Consider the following 26,456-nt stretch of genomic DNA (forward strand, 5'->3'; position numbering starts at 1 on the left):
TGCAAATGTTTGTCTGTAAAGCAGTTTAAAAAAAGTGAAATAAAAAAATCAGAATACTGGAGGAAAAACAAACAAAAATCTTATGACATCTCAAAACTGTACATCATATTAATTGTTTCCAATTTTGATAAATCTCATGGTTTATTTTTCGAATATTTTTTCGCTCAGGAAACTCAGAATAGAATTTATAAAGAATAAGGACATGTCAGAAACACTTCCCAGTGCCTAATTTACTTTCCACAGGATTCACCCACCTACCTCCACTGCAGTAGCCCTGGTGATGAGTTCAGGCCTCAGCAAGGCCCAAAGGTACCGAAAGGGTTCGCCCTTCTGTGTACAAAGTCCTTAGACTTACAAATGAAGTTGGCAAGGAAACTGGAAATACAAAAACATAGTTTAATAAACCTTTAAAGGTGGTGATACAACCTCCACAACACTTCTACAGTATTGTACAGAGTAGCACACTGAATACAAGCACATGGCCCCTTTTATACACAGTGGAAGGGGTTCAGCTTACAGCTTAGACAGAGGTTGCAACCACGTAAGGACATTTCCAAATATATCAGTGGGTGGAGCTAACAGTATTTCTAGAACATGGGAGGGCTATGCTAATAAGGAACAACTGTTACTTCTGCTGAGCATGCGCTACACTCTCAAGAAGGACTAATAATAACTGTTGCTAGGTAGAATCCACAGTGTAACTGGCAGAGAGGTAGGACAATCAGAACATTGAGCACATGGCAATGTAGGGCATGAAAATTGGCGGACTCGAAATACAAAATGGAATCCCTATACTAGATATTTGGACTGATGCATTATGGCTTCAGCTAATGCTTAATAATACCAGGCACGACAAGAACCATTATGAGAGAAAGGGAGAGGTATAAACGGTGTTCCCCCCTTCTTCTGGTGCGCTGGCATCATACCACATATCCAGCAATTTGTTTCATTTGTAGCAGTGTGGGTATGATGTAGCATCTGAATGAAGGTGTTATTTACAAAGGACAAGCGGTGTTTTGATTCCTGATAGGGGAGCGTATAAAAGAAATGCGCCTCTGGCACCGGTGTAGAAACCACATATAGATCACGGGCAGGAATTACATCCTCAACAAACCACGTGATAATGGCAACAACTGCCACACTAGCAATAAATCCGAAGGCGCAGATCACTTTCTTTCTCTCCATGTTGAACAAATGTCTCGCAAATCTTCCTGAAACTAAAAAAAAAAGGCTGTCAGAACTCTTCCCCCAAGGCGGCTGTTGTTTTCTTCACCAACGGGCCAAGACGGGTGTCACTACTCTAATGCAAGGCTGATCCCCCCCCCTTGCCTCATCGGCTCTCCGTTGCACCAACCAAGAGGCCGTTCTGACAGCAGTCTAAACAGCAGAAAACTTCTTCCTGGGTCGAAGGTTGTATCTTCTTACTCCAGAAGTCGTCGGGTCCGGGAAGAACTCCTCTTGCTCATCAGGTACCACAGCAGGGCCTTTCTCTGTAGTCAGGATTTCTCGATGGTCAGTCAACACGGCAGGCTCCACCAATCCGGGTTGCACTCTGCGACAATGAAGGGAGTGAATCCAGTTCTTCCGGTTGGTCACTCGGACGGCCGTTCTTGTTGCGAGCAGAATCTGCTCGGGACCGCACCATCGGGGCTCCAGGCCACTCGTCCTCTCGAACGCCTTGATGAGGACGAAGTCACCGGGTCGGAGACTATGACCCTCACCTGTGGACCGGTCAGGGAGTGCTTCTCGAACCTGTTGATGAATAGAAACCAAGTTATCAGTTAATTGTGCCAGATAGTCATTCATCAATACACAAGGTACATCATATACGGAACTTGGTTTTGGCACTCCCCAAATATTCATGGGACGACCAAACACCACTTCATACGGTGTAAGGCCGGTTCGGGAGTGTGGTACTGATCTTATTGACAACAATGCCAAAGGCAAAGCGTCGGGCCAAGTCAGAGAAGTGGAAGCCTGGATCTTTGCTAGTTTAAGCTTCAGTGTTCCATTGTAGCGTTCCACCAAGCCAGCCGACTGTGGATGGAACACTGCATGAAACTTCTGTTTTATCCCCAGACCTCTCAGAACGTACTTGATAACGTCTGCTATAAAATGAGGCCCGTTATCACTCCATAATAGTCTACAAACACCATACCTAGGGAAAAACTCCTTCAGTAGCACCTTTGCTGTAGTCATTGCAGTATTGTCCTTAGTAGGGTAGGCTTCAATCCATTTACTGGAAGCACACACCACTACCAAGACGTACTTTAGATTATTACAGCGTTCAAGTTGGATATAGTCCATTTGCAAGACTTCAAAAGGTGCAGTAGGTATTTCAAATCCTCCTGCTGGAGTCCGTGTTCCTTTCCCTGGGTTGTATTTAAGACAGATCATACAGGTCTGTACCACTCTCTTGGCCGTGCTAGCAATCTCTGGATGCTCCCAAACTTGCGCAAGCAATTTCACAATCGCTGAAGCTCCAACATGTGCTAGCCCATGTGCCATTTGAACCATAGGTTGGACAAAAGCTGTGGGCAACTTCCACCTATCCATTTGTTTGTTGCGCCAACAACCTTCATCATCCAGTTCTCCATTTTCAGACCATTGCTCTCGTTCTTTATCAGAAGCAACTCTCTGTATTTCCCTCACTTCTTTCCTAGCATCATGCCATCGTTCTGCTTGTGACTTCACAACATACATTGAAGTGGAGTCAGGTCTCATTGCAGTTTCTCGTGCTACTTGGTCAGCGAAAGCATTTCCTTGCCCTACTTTGTCAATAACTTTCTTATGTGCACTGCATTTCACTATAGCTATCTTCTTAGGAAATGTCAGGGCAGTCAAAAGATTGTGCACCAATTCTCCATACATAATTTGTGTTCCGTGTGATGTCAGAAAACCTCTTTCCTTCCAGAGCAGGCCAAAGTCGTGCGCTACTCCGAAAGCATAGCGGCTATCTGTATAAATATTCACACACAACTCTGCACTAAGCTCACATGCTCGTGTCAATGCAATCAGCTCCGCTGCCTGGGCTGATTTCTGTGGAATGCGTGCTGTTTCCACGATAGTATACAAAGTAGTGATGGCATATGCTGCCGAAGTCGTACCATCCGGTAGCTTCAGGCAGGAGCCATCCACCCATAATTCTCCATCTACATCTGAGAAAGGCGTATCCTGGAGATCGATACGACCCTTTGTCTGTTCCTCAGTCACAAAAATACAATCATGTGCTTCTTGTGCCTCAGGCTGAGTCGTCAGGAATGGTAACAATGTTGCTGGATTTAACGTAGCACATCTCCTCAATGTGATATGGGGAGCCAGCAACGTTAGTTCATATCCGGTCAGACGGGCACTTGTTAAATGCTGCGTCTTTGTTTGATTCAAAAGGGCGTCAACAGCATGGGGAACCAACACTAACAGCTTGTGAGATAACACTATTCCCTCACTCTGACGTATTGACACAGCTGTCGCTGCGACCGAACGAAAACACCCCGGCAATGCCCGAGCGACAGGATCGAGCAATGCCGAGAAATATGCACACGGACGCTGCCTGTCCCCGTGCATCTGTACTAACACAGATGACGCACATCCATCTCTCTCATGTACATATAATGTGAAAAGTTTCGTGTAATCAGGAGTGCCTAACACTGGTGCTGAACAAAGGGCCTGACGTAACTGTTGGAAAGCGTTTTCACATTCATCTGTCCAAGGAAGGGGAATTGGAGTGTCTTTTGTCAATAGCGCTAACAGTGGTTTGACTATATGTGAAAACCCCAGTATCCACTGCCTACAAAAGGACGTAAGACCCAAAAATGCTCGAACATCTTTCTGTGTAGAAGGTGTTGGTGTGTCCAGGATGGCTTGGATACGATCTGATGTAAGTGCACGCCCCTCCTTAGACAAAAGGTGGCCTAGGTAGGTCACCTTAGGTCTACAGAATTGCAATTTCTTCTTAGATACCTTATGATTGTGAGAAGCCAAAAAGGAAAGCAAAGACAACGTACAAGTCTCACATTGCTCAGGGGTGTCAGCAGCCAACATAATATCGTCGACATATTGAATAAGCACTACCCCCTCAAGCAAGACAAAGGAATCCAACTGTCTTTTCAATGCCTGACTGTAGATACTAGGGCTCTCAGTATAGCCCTGTGGAATTCTACAAAATCTATACGATCGATTATTCAAAGTGAAGCCGAAAAGGTAACGGCTATCAGGGTGAATAGGGATCGAAAAGAAGGCGTTCTTCAGGTCGACAACCGAGAATGTTGTCGCTGTTGGTGGGACTAAGGTAAGGAGTGTCGTGATGTCAGAAACAACAGGGTATTGGGGCACCACTATCTTGTTCACCTCCCGCAAATCAATAATAAATCGATATACCCTAGTATCAGTGTCCCTCTTCAAGATTGGTAAAATAGGACTGTTACAAACATTGTATGGGACTTCTTCCACCACCCCCACTCGGATGAGATCCTGCACAATCTGTATGAGCGCCTCCTCACCCTCCTGTGAAATCCTATATTGAGGCAGGCGTGGTAACACAGCTCCCTCCTTCACACTAATGTGAACCGGAGGAATGACCATCTGTCCCACATCAGTGTCTGAAGTAGCCCACAACGTGTGAGGTAAAGAGGCTAATGCAGCACTTTCAGCGACCATACACACTCTCTCTTTTGCAGGGTAATTGTCATTTAAAATCACGCGTACTCCTTCAGGGGAGCAGCGGATTGTGGCTCTAAAATGTTTCAGCATGTCTAGACCCACAATGTTGTCAGGCGTGTTTGAGGAAAGCAAGAATGGACATGGTGCTGTAAATTTGTCGACATGAAATGCAAGGGGTTGGGATAATGGGCTAAGAGAAGGTGTTCCATCGAACCCTACAGATGTGATCGTTAAGCCAGACAGGGGAGCCCTCGGAACCAATTGTTTAGACAAAGCGCTACGAGTAGCCCCTGTATCAACCAAAAACTGATCAGTAGAACCCAAAACATGTGCTGTAACATAAGGACCCCTCTGATCTACTGGTACTTCAGCTGATTCCTCCCCCCATCCTACGCAATCCTATGCATATTGGGAATCATGACTTTCGGGGTGCACATAGTCAGACATCTGATACTGATTTCGTCTATCAAAGGTATTAGACCCTCCTTGTTGTTGCTCCCTAGATTCGAATCTAGCCCTGTCATTTAGGTTACCTCGTGGGCCAGAAAAACCCCCACGATTTCTCCCAAAACCTCTACCCCGTCCCATAGCCCTGTGTTCTCGCGCTAAAGGACACTCATTGGCCCAGTGGCCTCGTTGCTTACAATATGCACATTGATCTTTAGCCAAGTCTGTGCGGTTATATGTAGAATCATAAAAACCCCGACCACCTCTATTATTTCCTCTCTGGGGTGGTCCATACACTTGTGCTAACATAACTTTTGTTTTCAAATCCTTAGATTTCTTATCTTCATTACTTTTTGCTTCTAATTCCTGACGCTCGTAATACTGAGCCATAGTCAGGAGGGATGCCGGAGTCGAAGTCGTCCAGGAGCTTTCACTCGCTTTCAACCGAGCTGCTACTCCCGGTAATAAATTTGAAACATATTTGTCTACAAACAGATGTCGACCCGTGTCATCCGTCAGAGACTGACCACTAAAATCATGAAAAGTTTCTTCAAATCGCGTAAAGAAGTCAGAAACTGATTCATCTGTCTTTTGCTTGCAAGATGCTAACATAGTCCAGTCAATCTTTTTAGGGGGAATAATCGTCTTTAATTTAATCAAAATAGCAGCAGGGAGGTCTAGAATGAGCTGGGGTGGTTTCTGCGCAGGTTTCCTAGCTCTGTCCTCCTCCTCAATGTCTTCCCATTTAGCTTTAAACGTCACTAAATCATCAATTTTCCGTACTGATCTCCACATGTCAGGGGGTAATATAAGACCAAAGAATAAATCAACGTCAGCTAATGTCATAGTACAGGAATTCAAAGCCCCCTCTACTTCCTCATAAAAGGCAGCAGGATTTTTCCGTGGGTCAGGTAACGCTTTCTTTAAGGCCATAACATCCGCTCTATTCCAAGGAGTATATACCCAATTATAGATAAAATACCCTCGGGCATCAGCTGAATCTTTATCTGAACTAGTACCCGCTCCTTTAGGAGGAACATACAAAGGCGCTGCCTCTCGCATAGGTTTAACATGCACAATATCGACCTTATCTGAAGAAAAGATAGGTGATTGTTTCCCGTCGCCACTCAAACCCGTCTCTTTGTCGTCCACCGTCTTTTGTCGCTTTTCTTCTCGTAACCGAGACGCCTCATCCCGCAATACGAATAACCGTCGAACTGCATCAGCTGCCTGGGAAGGAGAAAAGAGACCTTTACGCAATTCTTTCTTATCTTGTATTATGTCATCAGGTTCAAGAACAGAAGAATATTTTCGAAAAGCCCCGACTACTTCATCAGAAAAGGTTTCAAGAAAATAAATTTTTTCCCTGTCCGGCCATTTTTCAAGAGACAACAATATTTCAGCAAGAGGAATTGTACCCATTGTCTACCTTATCTTTAAATGATCCAGAATCCTCATCTTCCCCTTTCGGAGCAGACGGGCCAGCATACGGAGGCGGAGAACGATCTAGTAATGAAAAATCATCATCAGCATTATTAAGGACAGGATAAAGAGGCCGACGAATGGGATATTGGCCAGATATCTGCAATCTACGTTCCTTTTCCCGTTTTTCTTCCGCATCTTTTTGTTCACGTTGTCTCATTTCTTGCGCCTTCTCACGCACATTCTTCTTCTGCTCTTTCTCAATCAGCGCATGTTCACGTTTCTCACGCTCACGTACTTCTTTCACCCACATTCGCACACTCTCAAACATATCTTGTCTCGCTCGGCGCTTACACAGGCACTGTTCCACATACTCAATTTTGCGCACATCAAACGAACCATACAAAGGCCATCTCAACTCAGGATCCTTCTTGGTATAGTTCCTCCACAATGTGCTGTACATTATAGGGGAAAGACCAAACTTAATGTACATATCCCTATTCGGCGTCCCTTCTGGGGGAGCCGGCTGCGATTCTTCAAGACTTAACCGGTTTCCACAGCAGCACCACTTACGTAGTGCGCTAAAAGTAGACATGCTAGAAATAGTGCGAAATACGCAATATTATACAGAAAAATGGCACTTAATCGTTGCGCCGCTCACAACCATATGTTGGAGAAAAATCTCCACATTGCCTACCTATATGTGTTGCAACGCATATATACCCATATTCATAATCATAATATGATCGATCATCCAAACATCTCCATATCCATATCCATATCCATAAGCCACAGCAAGCGTATCCTAAAACTGCCTTGCTAATCACTGGCTACCATAAACACTCACAGTAATTACCATACATTGGTCCTTACCAAGCACGAGCGTCCAGATTCCACTTGCCAAGTTCCACAATTTGCTCAAACAGCTTATCCACAGCAAACCGACAGAAGAGGTCTCAGTCGAAGACCGGCGCCACCCAGATGGTCAGATCGGAAGGAAGGAAGAAATACCTCAGGATGCCAGGACTAAAGACGCCGCTGGCAGTGATCACTTCCCCGGCAGAGTTCCACTCCTTCGTCACGACCAGTCCTTCGAGCCTCCGAGTCGCCGATGAGCCCCACGTGACGGGCGCCAATTGATGAGTTCAGGCCTCAGCAAGGCCCAAAGGTACCGAAAGGGTTCGCCCTTCTGTGTACAAAGTCCTTAGACTTACAAATGAAGTTGGCAAGGAAACTGGAAATACAAAAACATAGTTTAATAAACCTTTAAAGGTGGTGATACAACCTCCACAACACTTCTACAGTATTGTACAGAGTAGCACACTGAATACAAGCACATGGCCCCTTTTATACACAGTGGAAGGGGTTCAGCTTACAGCTTAGACAGAGGTTGCAACCACGTAAGGACATTTCCAAATATATCAGTGGGTGGAGCTAACAGTATTTCTAGAACATGGGAGGGCTATGCTAATAAGGAACAACTGTTACTTCTGCTGAGCATGCGCTACACTCTCAAGAAGGACTAATAATAACTGTTGCTAGGTAGAATCCACAGTGTAACTGGCAGAGAGGTAGGACAATCAGAACATTGAGCACATGGCAATGTAGGGCATGAAAATTGGCGGACTCGAAATACAAAATGGAATCCCTATACTAGATATTTGGACTGATGCATTATGGCTTCAGCTAATGCTTAATAATACCGCTGTTTTATTTACAACACTGGGAGCAGATTTATTAGAATTGTCATGCTGCCTCAGACACCAGCTGAGAGCCCATGTGTACCAATATTTAAGCTTTGTGGAATACAGATTAAAAAACAACTTACATTCTTCTTTTCAACCATACCCCAGCAAAAATATCCATGTTTCTGTGCTTTTACAATGATACTGGGAGGGTTGGGTTGCAGCACAACGCTGGTGGTGGTATGTAAGAGGTGAAGCAGCACAAGAGGGAGAAAAATAAAAAGCATGCTCTCTCTTTGCTGCTGAATGACAAAGAAAAAAGTAGTGCCTTAAATGTGAGCAGTAAAAGGTACAAGTCAGCCAATCAAAATGATTATAAAGAGGCTAGGCTCCAGGGGAAGGAACAACATAAGAGGAGGAAGGCAAGCCATTGAATATTAAGCAAGCAAACGAGAGCAACAATAAAGCTAACCAGTGATAAGCAATTGGAGGGCTTTAAGCCCGCTGTAAGCTCACAATATATCTTTTGCAAGCAGTCCACTTGTGCTGTTTGGTCGGCTTGACTTTAAAAATAGTCATTTCACAGAGCATAAAGGAAACGATGCATCTCTGATTGATTCACCTTCAAACTGACCAAGATCGCCCACAAAACCACATTCTTACGCCTTATACCCACAATTTGTATTGAACATGAAAAACACCTACTCCTTATTCTATAGACAACTCAGAATATGACAGTACACACACCTTGAAGGTTCTTAACTAATTTGATAACTCATGTTTATACATAGTTGTGCCTTTCTCTATTAATTTAATCAGGTCAATAAACACTATATTCTTTTTTTGTAAAATGTGTTTTTATTTAAAGTTTTCCAGAAAAGATAGAGTGGGAAGGGAAAAGAAAGGGGACAAAGAAAATAAATAGGTGACAACTCCGCCACAAATCCCACACAGGGGAAACTGAAATATGCATTGGAAAATGAAAGCAGTAAGCGACCAAGAAGGGTAGTAGGCCCATCAACAAGGGTCAGCAGCAAGTCTAGTGCCCACTCGAGAGTTCGCAGGGCAGAGCCCATAAGCAGTCCGATGGCAGTAGAAGAGGAGTGCCAAATGATACAGAGGCCCTGAATCCCCGGGAGCCAAACATTGTCGCAACAATTAACACAAACCGAACCCCAACTGGTTCCCCTCCCACCCCCCTACCTCCCCCAGTGGTGACGACACAAACATTCTCACATCAAACTGAGCTGGACAGTCATGCACTCCGGTCATATCTGAAACAGGTGTAGTGCACGTAGCGTGGGCGGGCATACCGCAGATGGCAGTCCAGATGACAAGAAACGGACTAGAGGCCCCCAACGAAATAAGAAGTTTTTTAAATCGCCCAGGAAGATGTCCGCCACTCTCTCCATGCTCAATAGCCCCCACAGTCTCGCATGCCATAATGATATAGCCGGAGCATGTGGTTTCTTCCACGCCGCCGCCAACGTAAGCTTAGCAGCCCCTAAGCATAGCCTTTGAATGCGCTTGTCTGCCTTAGTCTGGTGTTCCAACAGTGGATCCCGGAGACCCAGTAGCACATGGGCCACTGAATCCGAGATCGGATACCCCAATATCTCCTTGATGTGGGAGAGTATCTCCGTCCAGAAGGGGCGAATGATTGGGCAGTCCCACCAAATGTGGTGGAAGTCTCCCGGTAGGCCACAACCTCTCAAGCATCTATCCGAAGAAGTAGGGAATATACGGTGGAGCTTGGCCGGATATAAATACCAATCATACATGGTTTTCAAATGGGCCTCCCTAAGGTGCACGGAGTGGTTGTGCGCAGCTATATCCTTCCAGAGGCGCCTCCACTCTGTATCAGAGATGTCTCGATCCAGGAGAACCTCCCACTGCTCCATGTATCGAGGGCGAGGGGCCACCGCAGTGGCCAGAAGCAGGCCATACAAGAAGGAGATTGCCCCCCGCATCGCAGACGTGCGAAGCAGAAAGGACTCGAAAGGGGAAGGTGGACGCGTAGCGGCCTCGCCGATCCCGCCGATGTCGCCCAGTGAAGAAGCTGGGCATGGTGAAAGCGCTCAGTGACCGGAAGTCCATAGTCGCGCATGCAGTTGTGGAATGTGAGGGGAACGCTCCCGTGAAACAAATGCGTAAGCGCTCTACAGCCGCCTTCTCGCCACTGCCGAAAGGGTCCCTCCTGTAAGGCCGGTGGAAAGGCCGGATTGAAGTGAATGGGGGTGAAGGGAGACGGAAATGTGGTCCAACGGTCGTCGCCAGCGACCGTGTCCCACACCTTCAGAACCGTGCTAGTGGGAGTGCTAATGTAAGCATTCTTCGGTCGGTCCCCTTTGGGCTTCCAGATCAGATCCCAAATTGACCTCCCCGCCACGGCCCTGTCCATATGCAGCCAGTGTTTCTCTGAAAGCTGCTGGGACCATTCCACTATCACCCGCAACTGCGCAGCTTTATAGTATAGAAGCATGTCAGGGAGCCCAACACCTCCCTCCCCCCTCGGCCGGCGGAGTGTCGTAAAGGGGATAAGAGCCCGGCCACCCTGCCAGACAAATTTCAGCATCATCGTCCGTAAGCGGCGGAAGAAGTCCATGTCCATAGGTATAGGGAGGGCCTGGAAGAGATATAGGAATTTAGGGAGGAGGACCATTTTAAGAGCGTGTATCCTGCCGAGCCACGAAAGGAATTTTGGCTTCCACCGATCCAGATCGCTTCGGATCGAAGTTAGCAGGGGGGAAAAGTTAGCCGCGAATAGGGCTCCTATAGTAGGTGTTAGGCGCACCCCCAGGTACATTAGAGAGGCGGAAGTCCATGGCAGGGTCGTCAATGAGCACACCCGGTCTACTTCGGTAGGGGACAGGGTTAAGTTCAGGATGTGCGATTTGTCGAAGTTGACTCTGAAACCCGCCACTGCTTCAAACCGGGAGAGCTCCTCGTGAAGAGGCGGTAGGGACTGAGTTGGATCCCCTAAGGACAACAGGACGTCGTCCGCAAAAAGGGATATTTTGTGCTGTTCCCCCGTGAAGGGTAGGCCCTTGATTCGGTCATTTTCCCGTATCACCAGTGCCAGGGGTTCGATACTCAAGGCAAAGAGGAGAGGGGAAAGGGGGCATCCCTGTCTCGTACCTCTGGAATGGGGAAAACTAGCAGATCGATGGCCGTTGATCAGCACCCTCGAGGTAGGACGATTATAATTCGCCCGAATCATCGTGAGGAACTGGCGCGAAAATCCAAAGGTGGAGAGGGTGCGAAACAGAAATCCCCAGTCGACCCGGTCGAACGCCTTTTCTGCATCCAGACCCACCAGTACGGCCGGAATGCGGAATCTGGACGCTTTCTCTATCAAGTGCAACACCCTCCGTAAGTTGTCATGGGTTTGCCGACCCTTGATGAAACCGGACTGGTCCGGGTGTATAATAGCCGGCATCAGATCCTGCAACCGGCGGGCGATGATAGAGGAATACAACTTGGCGTCCACATTCAACAGGGCTATAGGTCGGTATGAGGCACAGCTGGAAGGATCCTTCCCCTGTTTGGGGATCACGGTGATCATGGCCTCGGCCATAGTGCCAGAGGTCTCCCCAGCGGCAGCCATTTCATTGAAAAGAGAGACCAAACAATCGACAAGCTCAGATGCAAACGACTGGTAGAAATAGGCGGTATACCCATCCGGGCCAGGGGCCTTATTAGGTTTCAAGGCCTTGATCGCCTCGAGTACCTCTTCCCTAGTGAAGGGAGCCGTCAATTGTTCGTTACTACTAAAAGAAACCTGCGGGAGGGAGAGGCCCGACAAAAATGCCTCTTGGCACTCGGGTCGAGCGAGTCACCTTCATAAAGTGCCGCGTAGAACCGGCCAAAGATATCCGCCTTGTCCCCGTCCCGGTGATGTACCGAACCTCCCGAGTCCCGGATCCCCCCTATATATTCCTTCTCCCTTTTCTCACGAAGTTGGCGAGCCAGATGTCGGCCCACTTTGTTCCCCTGAGCGTACGATCCTCGACGCAGTCGTAGGAGGGTAAACTCAGAGCGGTTGTTGTAGTGCGCTTTCAGCTTCCCCCTGACAGCCGTCAGTGGGCGAAGTGTAACGCGAGAAGGGTTCAGCTTGTGAGCCCGTTCCAGTCCCTCGAGCTCAGCCTCCAATTTCTCCCGTTCTACCCTACGCAAGCGGTTAATAGCCGCATTAAGACCAATGCAAGTGCCCCTCAGGGAGGCCTTACAGGCGTCCCAGGTGTTGAATACAGAAGTGTCCGAGCTCGGGTTAAGAGTCAAGAACTCCCTAATGGCTTTCCTTAGTTCCTTACAGGAGCTGTCATCCCATACAAGCGCCGCCGGGAAGTACCACTTCCGATAACCATCCCCCCTCACTGCCCATTGCAGCAGGAGTACCAACAGGCTATGATCCGAGACAGAGAGCGGGAAAATCTTAGAATCGCGGACATCTCCTCTGAGCGCCTGGCTCAAAAACACATAATCTATGCGGGAATAGGTGTGATGTACGTGGGAGAAAAACGTATAGTCCCTAGTCTGTGTGTGGACAGCGCGCCAGCCATCTATGAGTCACAACTCCTCCATCTTGTCTTTAGTCGCGGCGGAGAAAACACCAGAGTCCGTCCTCTGGGCTCGGGAGCTATCTAGAGTCTGGTCCCATACCATATTAAAGTCCCCCATAGCAACTAGATGGCCCTCTACAAAGCCTCCCAGCTTATCCAATAAGCCCTGGAGAAAGCTATTTTGCTGAGCATTGGGCACATATACAACCACAAATGTACACAAGCGTCCATAAAGCACCCCTTTGACCATCAACCACCTGCCATCTTTGTCACAACACACTCCCAAAGGTTGGAATTGAATGGAAGCCCGAAATAGAAGAGCCACCCCCCTGTGCTTAGTAGAAGCAGAAGACCTATAGATGAGGGGATACTGCCTATGTCGGAGCCGGAGCTCATCCCTACGGGCTAGATGGGTCTCCTGGAGGCCCACAACATCTAGATGATGATCCAACAGATATTTCCATATCTTTTGGCGTTTCTGCGGGGAGTTAAGGCCCTTCACGTTCCAAGTGCCAACAATAAGAGGCATGAGGAAATGTCAGGCCCCCCTGCTTCACAGTAGCTAGGTCCAGAATTCCCCAAACTCCCCAGAACACACATCTCCAACTCACTCGCACGGCAGGCGACCCTCCCCGCTCACCCCGGGACTGGTCCCTCCCAACCCATCTTCCGCTCCTGCTCCCAGATGTCGGCGGCCAACTTCTCCAAACACAGGGGAGGAAGTCTATCTGGTAACCACTCCTCAGAGCACAACACGGAATGACAGACGCCACCCCAGACCAGTAGCACACAACCTGCAAATAATCCTTTCTGATAACAACCAGCCATCCTTCGTCACCACCACCACTCCCACCCAGACACCCTTCCCAACCAAACCGCCCCCCTCCCCCCCCCTCCCGCCCTGCACCCCACCCCCCCTCAACTCCCCAACGACCCAGAACAAAAGCAAACATAGTCCTGAAGGAAATAGACCCCAAATGAAACTTCCCAGGGGGCGTAGGCGGGAACCCAACATCGGATCACCCAAGGCCGAAGATCGGGGTGTCTTCTCGAAAAGTACATACATAACCCCGTTACCTGAGTGTGCGTGCCCCTCCGGCACCAAGGCCGGCTGCCTGAAGATCAGGCCACCCCAGAGCTCTGCTGTGACGCCGACAGTGTGGCAGAGGCCACAGATGCCACTGCACTCCCTCGCTCCTGTAGGCTAGTCGTGCGATCAGGCCTCCTACGGTTCGCGTCCGGGCCCACCCTTTGCCAAGACGAGGAACGGCGTCTTCTCCGTGGTGAAGGACTGCGACGGTCAGGGGCAGGGGCCTCGTCCTCAATCCCCAGAAGCTCCTTTGCTTCCCGAAGTGATCGAATCTGTGCCAGTCTATTCTGCCATCGGAAAATAATGCGGAAAGGGTGGCCCCAGGAGTAGGAGATGTTATGCTCTCGTAAGTAGGCAGTGACCGGGCGAAACTCGCTCCTCTTCTGGAGCGTCGTTGCTGCTAAGTCCTGATAAAGCTGAGGGCGATGGTCCCGGAATTGCAGGGAGGGGATATCCCGCGCCTTCCTCAGGATCCGCTCCTTGACTTGGAAATCGTGCACACATACAAGTATGTCAGGAGGAGGACCCCCATTCCGCCTGGGCAGCCCCACTCTATGAACCCGATCCATTCTGTTTTCCTGCAAGTCCTCCTCGTCTAGGATCTGAAGAAAGAGCGCCTGCACATATCCTCGGAGGTCTCCCGCTTCACCATCCCAAGGGACCGCACGAATGCAGATGTTGTTCTGGCGGGAACGATTCTCCAGATCTTCAGCGTGGGCCTGCAGGTCTATGTTCTGTTCCATGAGACGGAGCACGTCCTGTTGCAGCAAATGGACATCATTGGCCATGCTGAGGTCATGGTCTTCCAGAGTGGCCACGCTTTCCCCAAGACCGTCGACATCCCTCCGCACCTCGCGGAGATCCGAAGCTAGTTGGGCTCGGAGCTCGGATATATCTTCTTTGATGGAGGTGAAGAGTTCCTTCATGAAGGCCTTAGGGGCCGGGGCCTCATCATCAGACCTCCCCGGAGATGCACTAGGGCCGGGGGAGGCCGGGGGCTGGGTGTTCCTAGACGTCCCCTCCTTGCCAGCTTTCACCTTGCGTTGGGAGGAGGCCATCGCCGTCACAGTCCTTCGCCGGTGGCAGGTCGAAAGAGCGTCGCGCAGGGGAGCGGAGCTCGCCAGAGCCCGCTGCTAGAACTAGGCAGGAACACCGTCCAACGGTCACCAGTCGTCCCCCGGTCCCTCAATGTCCAAGAATAACTAGGTGCCTCTGGCCTTTATTCCCCGGGGCTCCAACACACAGGAGATGCACGCCAGGCAGATAGGCGCGTGGCGGTGTATCGAAAACAGTCCCGCCTGAGGATGCAGCGCCAGCCAGGCCTATTGGCCCTGGGGTCCGATCGAAATGCTCCCTTTGCGTCACGCAGGTCCGCCTCTAGGCCCGGTCGCAGCCCCGAAAGCTGCCCTCTGGCCACGACTCGTCTCTTGAGGTCCCGGCTGCCAGGGAGACCATCTGCCAGTGGGTCCCACTGCCTCCCCAAGCAGCCACAGCGTCCCCTCACCGGACCCCCGGCTGAACTGTGAGCCTGCCTCTCTCCTGTAGTGGTGCTTATCACAGATGGGCCAAGTGCTCACGCCGCCCCACGCCACCTCCCAGTCACCAGCAACCGGGCCAAGCCGTCCAGGCACACTTGGTTCCAAGCAGGGGTCTCGAAGCGCTCCTCCTCGTGTCCGCCGCTGCACACCACTGTGGGGGTCGACCGTCTTCCCCCCGAGGCCGTCCCAGCTTCAAGTGACGATCCGGGCCGTTGTGCAGAGGAGCGGGTCCCGGGAAGCAGCGCAGCTCGTCTCCCGGACTAGGCCTCCATCCACGGCCTCGAGTAGTCCGGCGTCCGCGCTGCAGCACCAGTCGTACGCGGGCTATAAGCCCCGCCCCCTCCCGGTGCTCAGGGTCGCGGCGCCAAGCAGGTTGTCCCTCGCCGTCGCTTGGCCCCCCGCAGCGCCTTCAGAGAAGTTCAGGCACCTCCGCCCGTCACCGGCTGCCGAGCACCACCAGGGCTCCCCGCACTACCGTCCAGCTCCCCAGCTCGCAGCGCCGCTCAGGCCTCGGGAACCGCCGCTGGTTCCGGTCCCACGACCACGGGCTCAGAGATCTTCGGATTGCTTCGGAATTCGCACCACCGCCGGCCGCCACTCTAAAAAGGCTCCGGAGCGACCAACAGCCCAGGGGGACGCCCGGGGCTACCGCTAGACAATGCTTTGTAGGGCCCGGCGCCGGAGGGGACTAGAATCACGTCCTACTCCGTCGCCATCTTGGCCACGCCCCCAAACACTATATTCTTCATAATTGTTTTCTCTCTCTTTCACATACTATTTTCACCAATTGTTGCTTTATTTAGGCCCATCACATCTACGGCACAGAGAATATTTTCTGTTAGATGTAGGCAAGTGGCCATGCCGTCAGTCTTCTATTGTACTGAAAAGCGCAAATTAAATAAGGCAGGTCCATATCCTTGTAGGATCCAAGAAACATATAACCAGCCACTTGAAAGAGCGCTCCTAGAGGTAACTATGGAAGAATTACCCACATGTAGTTGGTAACATGTCTGAGGCACCAAGAAATTTGATATCATTATTGATATCAACTGCATCTGTGCCAGGTCCCAGAGCTTGCTCAAAGTGATGGGTGGAATGTTAGGATTACTCCCAGGGTCCAGATTAGTCCTATGAATCGACCCATGCAAGGAGGTGGAATAGAGCAGTAGCAGAATTCCGTAGGCGGAATGGTGAGAGCAGTAACCGGTCAGGTCCATAATGGCACCCTCCACCTCAAAGGGAAACGGTATTCGCTCGTTGACACACATCTATAGTAGCCGCATTCAATTTTGATTCATGGGGGAATGAGAGCTCTCTGTTATCACAGTTTTGCAGGTTTTACCAGGCAGGGACCAATTGTCCATTGCTGAGTCAGGGTGCAGGTGAAATTCCTCTGCTTTTACTATCATCAGCCCTCAGCAACCTCCCGTCAATCATATCATATTTGTACACAGAGACAGTAACCACAGACAGTAAGCACTGATGTTAAAAGAAGGATATTGAGCAATCTGGTGAGATAGCAAAACAGGAAGGAAAACTGCAGAGCTGTGACAGAAAAGATGAATCCATACCAGAGTAGCCAGGGAATACCGAGCTTGCTCTCTCTACATGCAGTAAGTATCTTTCATGCTTTATGTTTGCTGTTTGATGCTCATAGTTGGCTGTATCTCCCTTTAATGTCTTGTATATGTGCCTGTTTGAGGGGGTTCTGGAAAAAATGGGTGATTTGCAATAAGTTAGATATATCTATATGGACCCTTTACTAGCTTCACCTAGGAACTGAAACTACATCTCACTGATAATGTTAAATGAGAAATAAATGCATCTGAAACATATTTGGAAGGTCTTGTCATTTTATGGTTAAGCATCACCCAGTAATTTGTGATGAATGCTCCTGGTTGGTCAGGGTTGCGTTGATTTGCACATGGTTGATCTGCTGTTACACAGACAGGCAACTGGACTAAAATTGACTGAAATTCTGTCTAAAGGATACAGGAATTGTGTGGAAATTAGCATTTTTTGGGGCCCATCGGTGCAGGGGTTCATCCTTATCTGTCCACTGGTCCTTAAACCAACAAAATCGAGATTGGCACGGAATCTGAAATATCAAATAACAAGTTTATTAATCACTCATGACTGAGGCTACATCAATACAACACCCTCGGTCACTGTATGAGGTAGTACATAGAATACAGAAACCAAGGGTCTTATATACCCAGTTTGTTGCACAGTAAGCATGTAGTTACAAATAGAAGGTACAGGCATACACTGTAATAGCTATCGACTAACATGGACAGATAGAAGCTACTTTGTCAGCAGAGTGGGAGGGAGACAGAACTGCTTGCATCAGTTGGAACAGCCTGACAGTTACATCCTAAGACAGGTGCATTCTAGCAGCTACAGGCCTTTCTGAGCTCATACATTGCTAAAGGAGTTAACTACAGTTGATGACTCAAGCAGAATAGAAATGCAAGCAACAGTGAAGATGGCAGAATCACATAGCTAACAAAACGGGTGCCCCAACCAAAATGGCTTCAGCTTATGCTAAGGCAATTATCTGCGATTTCCACAATTATAGTATATAGCCACATGCTTAAGCATTTCTATCTCTTTATTATTTGCAATGTTCATTATTGTGTCATTCTTCTGAGTACATGGTGATATGATATCATTCAGCATTCTTAAAGTTGCTGGGTTCTAGATTCAGCAGTTAGCAAACTGTGTTCCTGCTTTCACTGCTCATTTCTATCCTTTCACTTATACGCTCTCTTTTTTCAGCTTGCATGGTTTATAATGAAGATCCTTGCAGCTATTGGAAGGAATGTTTCCTGTCAACGCATTAGGTTGTACTCCACCTATGTTACACAGATGCGGTAAGATGTCACTCGCTAATTGCTTGCAAACTGAGCCAGTTTAATACTTCTCAAATGGAAGTTGTATCTATTCACATGACAGCTTGGGCTGGGCTGGCTGTTCATATGACAAGATCATACTGGGCATCCAGGGTCATGACCATGGAATGTCACATTGCATTGCCCCTCAGAACCTCTTAAATTACTCAAGTGCCAAGGCATGTTGACATTAAAGTGCCTCTTATCCTAGAATAACACAACCCTTGCGCATATGTAAATTGCAGAATTAAATCATTAAGGTTTACAGTGGGCTAGACACAGACTTGCTTTTAGGAAAATCAGAAGACACTGAACTAGTCCAGCCAAAAATTGACTGGGCTGTGGCACAGTCAATTGCATATCAAAGCTGCACGAACAATGCGCTGCTCCAGTCTTATTGGCCTTCTAAAGGGACATGACCTAATAATTTATGGGCTGACTGGAGAAGTTTGGTTAAAATGTCCACAACATGCATTTGAGATTGTCTGCATGGTCTGAATGGTTACGTTGCGGACCTTTGATTGATCCCTGTGTGCCTTAAATCCTGAATATGTTTATTGTTATTTAAATATGTTGTTGGGAGGGAAATGTATGCATGAATATGGGGTTTCTAAAGTGTTAATGTAGCCAAAAAGCAGGAAAGTGCTGTACATGCTCAAAGATAAGCGTACGTTCAATGAGTAAGAGAAGAGGATGCTGGGTATTGGATGGCTAGTGCATTGTAATGTTCTTTAAAGTGGTGACCAAATCACCATATATTCTTGGTGTCCTGATTTTTGCTAATAAGCATAGAATGTTGGTTGTTAACTTCTATAGTGCTGAAGAAGTGGATGCTATCTCTAGCCTAAGACCGTACATAGATGACTATTTTCTTTCCAGTGTCTTTATTTGCAATGTTTCTGTTATGCGGAAATTTCAACTTGCATCCCTGTTTATCCTTTCATGGTAACGAAGAGCCAGAGAATGAATCCCCGTTTATTGATCAATTCCATCGAAAACACACGCAGCAAAGTGATATGATAAATAATATGATTGTTGATTATAATCTAATAAACCTTATGGAATTGAGACAGGATGGGCCAACTGAGAGGATACCTATGTTTAAGGGGAGGGGCACCAGCACCACCATTGATTACCTTTTTGTATCATTCTGTTTATTCTCTAGCTTTGTAAAATGTATGGTTATGTGGGATAACACGAGTGAACATAGCCCCTTGACGGCTATATTTTTATGGGATAAAAAACATGTTGATGCGATCTGTTTGTTCAAGGAGCCAGTATTAACTACCAATTAGGGACGGAGGGTCAGATAGACATCAATTGTTTTCCACTTGTTCAACTGATTTTGCTACCTGCCTTAATTGTGATGCTTCAGACCAGAGCATTCTGAAGTCCTTTTTTAACATCTGTAGATTCATCAAGTCTACTCTTCTTAAGCCAAGTGTATCTTCTTTCCCTCCCCCCTCAAGTGGTTTCATAAAAAGTGCTCTTAAGCACATAAGTACCTGTTAGTGGCTTGGCATAAGAAACCCTGATGCTAGGATGAGAAGACTACAACCAGGGTAGTTTACCATTCGACATGTAATGAGTGCAAGAGCCCACTGAAAATGAAATGGAGGCCTGGAATAATCTACTGATTGCCAGCTCACAGTGTGACAATGCTGCCTTTAGGCGTGTCGTAAATCTCCCTCTGTTTAGTTGCAAGAAACTCTATTACCAGGCTTCAACCATTATGCCGCAGGCCTGAGTTAATAATTTCAAGCCCTTCTATGATTAAGAAGATTCAAAAAAGGAAATGGATCAGACCCAACATGTTACAGACCCATATCTCTTATTGACTCAGAGGTTAAAATAATAGGTTGCGTTTTGTTAGAATCGGCTTATCTTATGCCGAAGAGCACAGTATCTTGTCTGATCTACATTTTGGGTTTAGGCCTGGATGGGGTACAATTGAACAAAGCCTAAATCTTTATTTGCTCTTTTGTAAATATACCAAAGCCAAGAGGGGTGCAATTCATCTGGCCGTCATGTACCTCAGCTCAGCTTTTGATAGAGTAAATTGCTCCAAGCTGCGGTCCGTGATGGCACAGATGTGGGTGCGCCTGCATTAGTCTTCTTTTTGCGCGATTTGCACGAGGACCTCTCGGCATCAGTTAGATATGGCCCTAATAGGAAATGCACATTGCACTTTAAATTGAAGCGTAGAGTCTGTCAGGGTTGTAGTTTGGCGCCTTTTTTGTTAATTTTTATATCAAACAATTTGGATCAGTTATAACAGGCTTACCTTTAGATGTCCCTAGGGCAGGAGGTAGTCAAATCTCTGCTCTGCTTCATGCTGATGAGACAGTTTTAATTGTGCTTACAGTGTCTTTTAAATATTTTTATTGGTTTTATGGCCAGACTGGATCCCTCCACTAATTTTTCTAAATCCCAAATGATGCTGTTTGGCCCAAATAAGACTAAAACTCTCAAATGTGTGGCGAACTGTCATCATATCAGCCAGGTTGACAATTTCTGATACTTGGGTGTTCAGTTGGATTATCATCTTAATTGGCATCCATTGATTAATCACAACGTAAGGTCCTTTAACAGGGCTATCTAAAGTATAGGTGATTTTTTGCCAGCTAGGGCGTACACATCTGAAGACAGTTTTGGATATTTTTAAAGCTAAATGCTTTCCCATAGTTAGCTATGGATGTGGGATTTGGGGCTATGGGCCAAATTGCATCCATCAAAATAGTAGAAAATACGTTTTTTAGTGGGCTCTTAAGGATCCCACAAACCACACCCTCTGAGGTCCACCACAAAGAATTGGGCGTGGGTTATGTTTCTGATTTTTTGTTTTCGACTTCGTCCCTTGCTTCTTTGGCTTTCAGTTTGGACTAGATTAATTGTTCACAATTGCATAGACCTTGACAATTCGTCACAAATCCCCTGGTTATGTTGCGTTTCATCTAGCTTGAAAAACATAGGGAGACCTGAGCTCTTTTTTGAACCAGATTGTAGAGTCAGAACTGATCTTATTTGGCTGAAACAGGCTTTTAGAGACAAGGTGGTAGGAGAACGCAAGGCACTTGCCCCACACGAGAATTCAGTACGTCATTCACTATTGGTGAAAACTGCGAGTGGCATGGAGCTTTAACTAACTCTAGATATGTCTATCTACCATTGAAGACTGTTGACTCTTTTTAGCCGTAGTTTATTTCCACAGCTCATGTCTTCAAGCCGTAGCTGCTATATGGATTCTAATTTGCCTGTATGTGTGATAATGTCTCAATTTCTGATACTTTGCACATTGTAATGATCTGCGCTACGTATAGCAGCTTGCGCCACAATTTCAGAAGGCCCCTTTTGTTACCAATGAATTTTAACCAAGTGAGACCTGCGTAATTGTACAGATTTTGTCAGTCTCCACAATATATTATTTTTTTATCATGATATCTCTCTGGTGTTTTGAAGCAAGGTAAACTGTGACCTCTTTAATTCTATATTGCTGCTATTGTGTATATAATATATTATATTGTGCTTGACCTTTATGCTTTTATTTCTAAAATGAAATAAAATATATATTTAATGATTGTATTGCATGTGGTTAGTTTTCAATTCTTGCCTAAATAGAAGCATAGGTGGGGCAGTCCAATCTGCTGTGTGCTGTTCAAACTGTATTTAATAGGGACTGTGCACTTCGTTTTTTGGCCAGGAGAGGGAGTAAAGTTTTATTCAAACAGTATTGTTAAAGAACACGTTGTTAGGCCCTTACCTGCAGAAGTCCAAAGTGTGGATTGAGCCTGTCTGTCTCCTAGGAGATTTCTGAATGGATCAGCAGCTTCCACCTCCCTGGCCACCAAACCTTGTCTGAGGTAGCGGGGACCTTATATAGTCTGCTATTGTTTGGCAAGTGTGTACACTGATTGGTGGTTGCATCTGGCGTTTCTATTGGATTAGGGTTAGTGCCCTCATTGGTTGGGTATTTGAGGGTTCTGATTGGTTTCTGGGTCTGTGATTTAATCCATGTAGGGTTGGGACTAGGGTTAGGATTTCTATTGGAAGTAGGGACTAGGGCTTCCTGTGTTATTGGTTGTTGGGACTAAGGTGGTAGTGTGGCTAGGGTTAGGCCTTTAATTGGAAGTAGTGATTAGGGCTTCTGGTGTGTTTGGTTGCTGGCCTAGGTGTGGGACTAACAGTAGGGATGGACTTTCTATTGGAAGTAGGGGCTAGGGCTTCCTGTGCCATGGGTTGCTTGGAGTTGGGTTGAGACTACTGGTAGGGCTAGGGCCTCTATTAGACATAGAGATCAGGGTTTTTTAAACTGATTGGTTGTTTGTACTAAGTCTAAGATTGACTACTGGTTCCAGGTTTTAGAGGTAGGTCTGTGATTGGATAGTGTTAGGGCTAAAGTTCCCATTGGATGGAGGGGGTCACCTGATTACTAGGGCTATTAAAGGCCAGGGTTAGGGCATCTCAGCCCGGGTGTCGCGGCTAAGGGGGGAGAGGACAAGGACAGTTGCCTGTGTGAACCTGTTAAGGGCAGTTGTCTGTTTGAGCCTGTTAAGGGCAGTTGCCTCTTTGAGCCTGTTCGAGACCGGTCGGGACCAGGGCCAGAAATGCTGCACTTGTTCCCATTCAGTATTACCCACCCACAAGGTATTTTCACTATAGACATGTACCTAGCTTTGTGTATTGCTTTGTATAAACATGTAGAATAATTATGTTGTAAAAACAAAAAATCATCTTTGGTCTACATGTACTTGCTTCCATTGTGCATCTATGTACCTCCATGTACTTGGATCTGTGTGTCTGTTACCTTTCTCCTGAAAAAGCATATCCAATGTACTACCCTATTTCTCATCCTGTACCTCTATCTACATATACTTACCTCCTTTATGCATCTATATACTTTCAATGTACTTATGGATCTATATATTTATCACTTTCTTCTAATTTGGCATTTCCAATGTACTACCCTATTTCTCAGCCTATACTTTCTCTAATATCTTCTAGCCCAACTTTCTGACTCATCTCAAACTACTTTCTACTACTCTTTCCAATGCACTACCCTATCTCTCACCCTATACATCTATCAATATATCCTCCACATCCACTCTCATTTTCCCCAAACCCCATACCACTACTATGATCCCCAAAATAACCCTTTCTAGACTCTCTCCTACTCCACCCCTCCTTGCATCATCTGACTCTTCTTTTACTATACCGATCCCCCAAAACAAACCTTTCTAAACTCTTCCCTCTGACTCTTCCCCTCCAAAACCCCTTTTTACTCATCCCAAAACCTCCTCCTACTGCTATGACCTAAAAAAATAAATAAAAATAAAAAGTCCTTCACTCTACTATCCCTCCACTATCCTTTTCAATCAAGATAAAAGACTAACATGTTCACTTCTCAAATTCCATATTCCACTATACTAACTCACCACTAATCCTTTATGGGTTCCAGAGTAGCATGCTACTCACCAATAAAGCATTTCAACACCCCAACAGGGTCCCAAGCGCTATATAAATGCAAACCTTTTTTCCCTTTTCTACCCCTCCCCAACTCTTCTCAATCCAAATAACTTACTAACATCTCCAGCATTCAACTAAATTTTTATGTTTCACAATACTAATTCAACACTAATCCTTATGGGTTCCAGAGAAGCTTGCTACTCGCCAAAAAGCACTTCAAAACCCTATGTGGGGTAGCAAGGGCTATATAAATACAAACCTCTTTCCCTCTTCTATCCCGCCACCTGCCCTTCTCTATCTAAATAACTTAATAACATATCCACCTCTCAAATTACTTCATATTTCACTATACTAATTTTCAACACTAATCCTTTATGGGTTCCGGAGTAGCGTGCTTCAACACCTCATCAGGGGTAACAAGCGCTATATAAATACAAACCTTTTTTCTTTTTCTATCCTTCTGCTAGCCTTCCGAATCCAAATAACTGACTAACCTACCCACCACCTAAAATGTACTTGTGTGTTTCACTATACTAATCCTCTATGGGTCCCGGAGTAGCGTGCTACTTGCTGAAAAAAGAGATTCGATGGCTCGTCAGGCATAGTAAGCGTTATACAAATGCAATTACAATACAATGTAGTTTCATCAAGATGGCGATAATGTGAACATATTTTTTCCGACCCGAAATGCGAAGTATTGTAGCATGTAGAATGCCCCTAAGGGGGTTGCCAGTGTAGAGTCTGGAAGGCCATGGAGTAGGACAGTTCCTCCATTCAGATGCGAGAGTACTAGGGCTTGAAGAGCTATTCAGAAGTTGGTGTCTGGAAGAAATGGTTTGAATTTCTTTAGACGAGAGAGCTGGTACCATGCCACTGCTCACTACCCCACAAAAACACAAACACCAACACATCAACAGCTCATACATACTATTTCATAATACATTCCATCAAAACGTAGCACAAACATCCATTCCCACCCCCCTGACTACACAAATAATACACATCCTAAACCATCTTACTCCCAAATGGTCTCTCTTCTCCCACACCTAACACAAAGGCACCAACACAGCAACTCTCTTCCATTGCATATTTCAGAGCCTTACATGACCCATATGCTCCACCACCACCCTTATCTCATACACCTTCCACAATAAACAGATGCAAATAAAATAAATAACATGCCACTCTTCACATCTTTGCATCTATTACACAATAAGGCTACTCTACAAAAACAACCCAGCTGACCAAGTCACTCTCAACCACCATCTCCACCACCTACACCCACAGACCCATCAAAATGCCTTCTAAGCCTGCTCGAAGAGGAATACGATATAGAATAACAACACTATTGCTATCCTCATACAGCTAGTAGCAGCACTAATGGCACACCTGCTACAAGTTAAAAAAAATACTGCTCACTCTTCCACAAAACAAAGTCACACCACCACCAAAATACAATCTATAAACTGCCTACTAATAAATGTGCGATCACTCTCTAAAAATAAGCACCACATCTATGACCTGCTCACTGACACACAACCTGACTAACTCTTCATAACTGAATCATGGTTGGGAGATGACGTGTCTCCATTGTTGTATGAAACCGTTCCTCTAGGCTATCAAACTATCACACAAAATCATATAGGCAAAAGAGGAGGCGGGCTAGCTGTTATATTCAGGCAAACAATAAAGCACTTTAAAGCTGATGATGTTTCTATACAAGGTTGTGAGGCCGTCTGTACAAGATGCAATCCTACACCAAATTCTTCCTGTAACTTCCTTCTCCTGTACACACCTCCACCTAGCAATGCAACATTCCCAGACTTATTTCTTGACATAGTTTCAAACCTGATAACATTACACTCCAACCTATGCATTCTTGGTGACCTAAACATTTGGTTTGACAAACCCAATATGCTCCATCCAAAAACTATCATCAGTAGCCTAGCAGTGGTGGCTCCTCTGCTAAGGCGGAGGAGCGTTGCTCCACTGCTATTGCAGCAGTGAAATACAGAAAAAAAATGATAATAGCTAGACGTTATTATCATTTACATTTTCTTTCGGGAGTCAGGCGGGGCCGGCTTCCTCATGCTAGAGCAGGGCAAGAGTGGTTTGCACTCCTCTAAAAGCACATGACAGTTTGGCCGGGCCTCTTGTGTCGGCCACACTGTCATATGCACTTGGCATGTTCTCCATTGGTCTATGTTGCACAGACCTGTGAAGAACATGCCCAGCCTTCCCAGGCACTGCCTGAGCGTCCAAACAGGATGATCAGGCCAATCACTATGCTGCTTGTTCAGCGTCGTGATTGACTTGGAGAGCCCGGAAGCCTGAGTGCTTCCGGCGCTTCCAACAGAGGAGGAGAGGTGTGCGGTGGCGGGAGAGGCGTGTGGCGGAGAAGGCAAGTTTTTTATTTTTGTTTAATCCCCCTCCCACCCCCCCGCCCTCACTCTGAGCGAGCAACCACTGTGGCCTAGACACAGTGAACCTACATCACATTGCTGGAGAACATCCTAGATGTCATTTTTGCAAATCCAAAACTCGTTAACTTTTAAAATATTACTTCAGTCACTTGGTCAGACCACCATTTGCTAGCTTTCTAACATAAAACACCACAAAGCAACACACCTAAAACCACCTTACATGCATCCACCTATCGACCGTGGAACATACTCAATTTTGAATACTTAGAAACACAA

General features: G+C 46.6%; 1 protein-coding gene across 2 annotated transcripts in view; it reads left to right on the plus strand.

Moving 5' to 3' along the window:
• Positions 1-26,456, plus strand: part of NUDT13 (nudix hydrolase 13) — a 632,694-nt gene that overhangs the window by 174,937 nt on the left and 431,301 nt on the right. For both annotated transcript variants that reach the window (XM_078643092.1, XM_078643093.1), the window contains one exon: positions 18,182-18,276. In XM_078643092.1, coding sequence (XP_078499218.1) covers positions 18,197-18,276 — 80 coding nt within the window. In that variant the 5' untranslated portion in view covers positions 18,182-18,196. The remainder of the gene's footprint in view (positions 1-18,181; positions 18,277-26,456) is intronic.

This window comes from Lissotriton helveticus, chromosome 5_1 (assembly GCF_964261635.1).
Source record: "Lissotriton helveticus chromosome 5_1, aLisHel1.1, whole genome shotgun sequence".
NCBI lineage: Eukaryota > Metazoa > Chordata > Amphibia > Caudata > Salamandridae > Lissotriton > Lissotriton helveticus.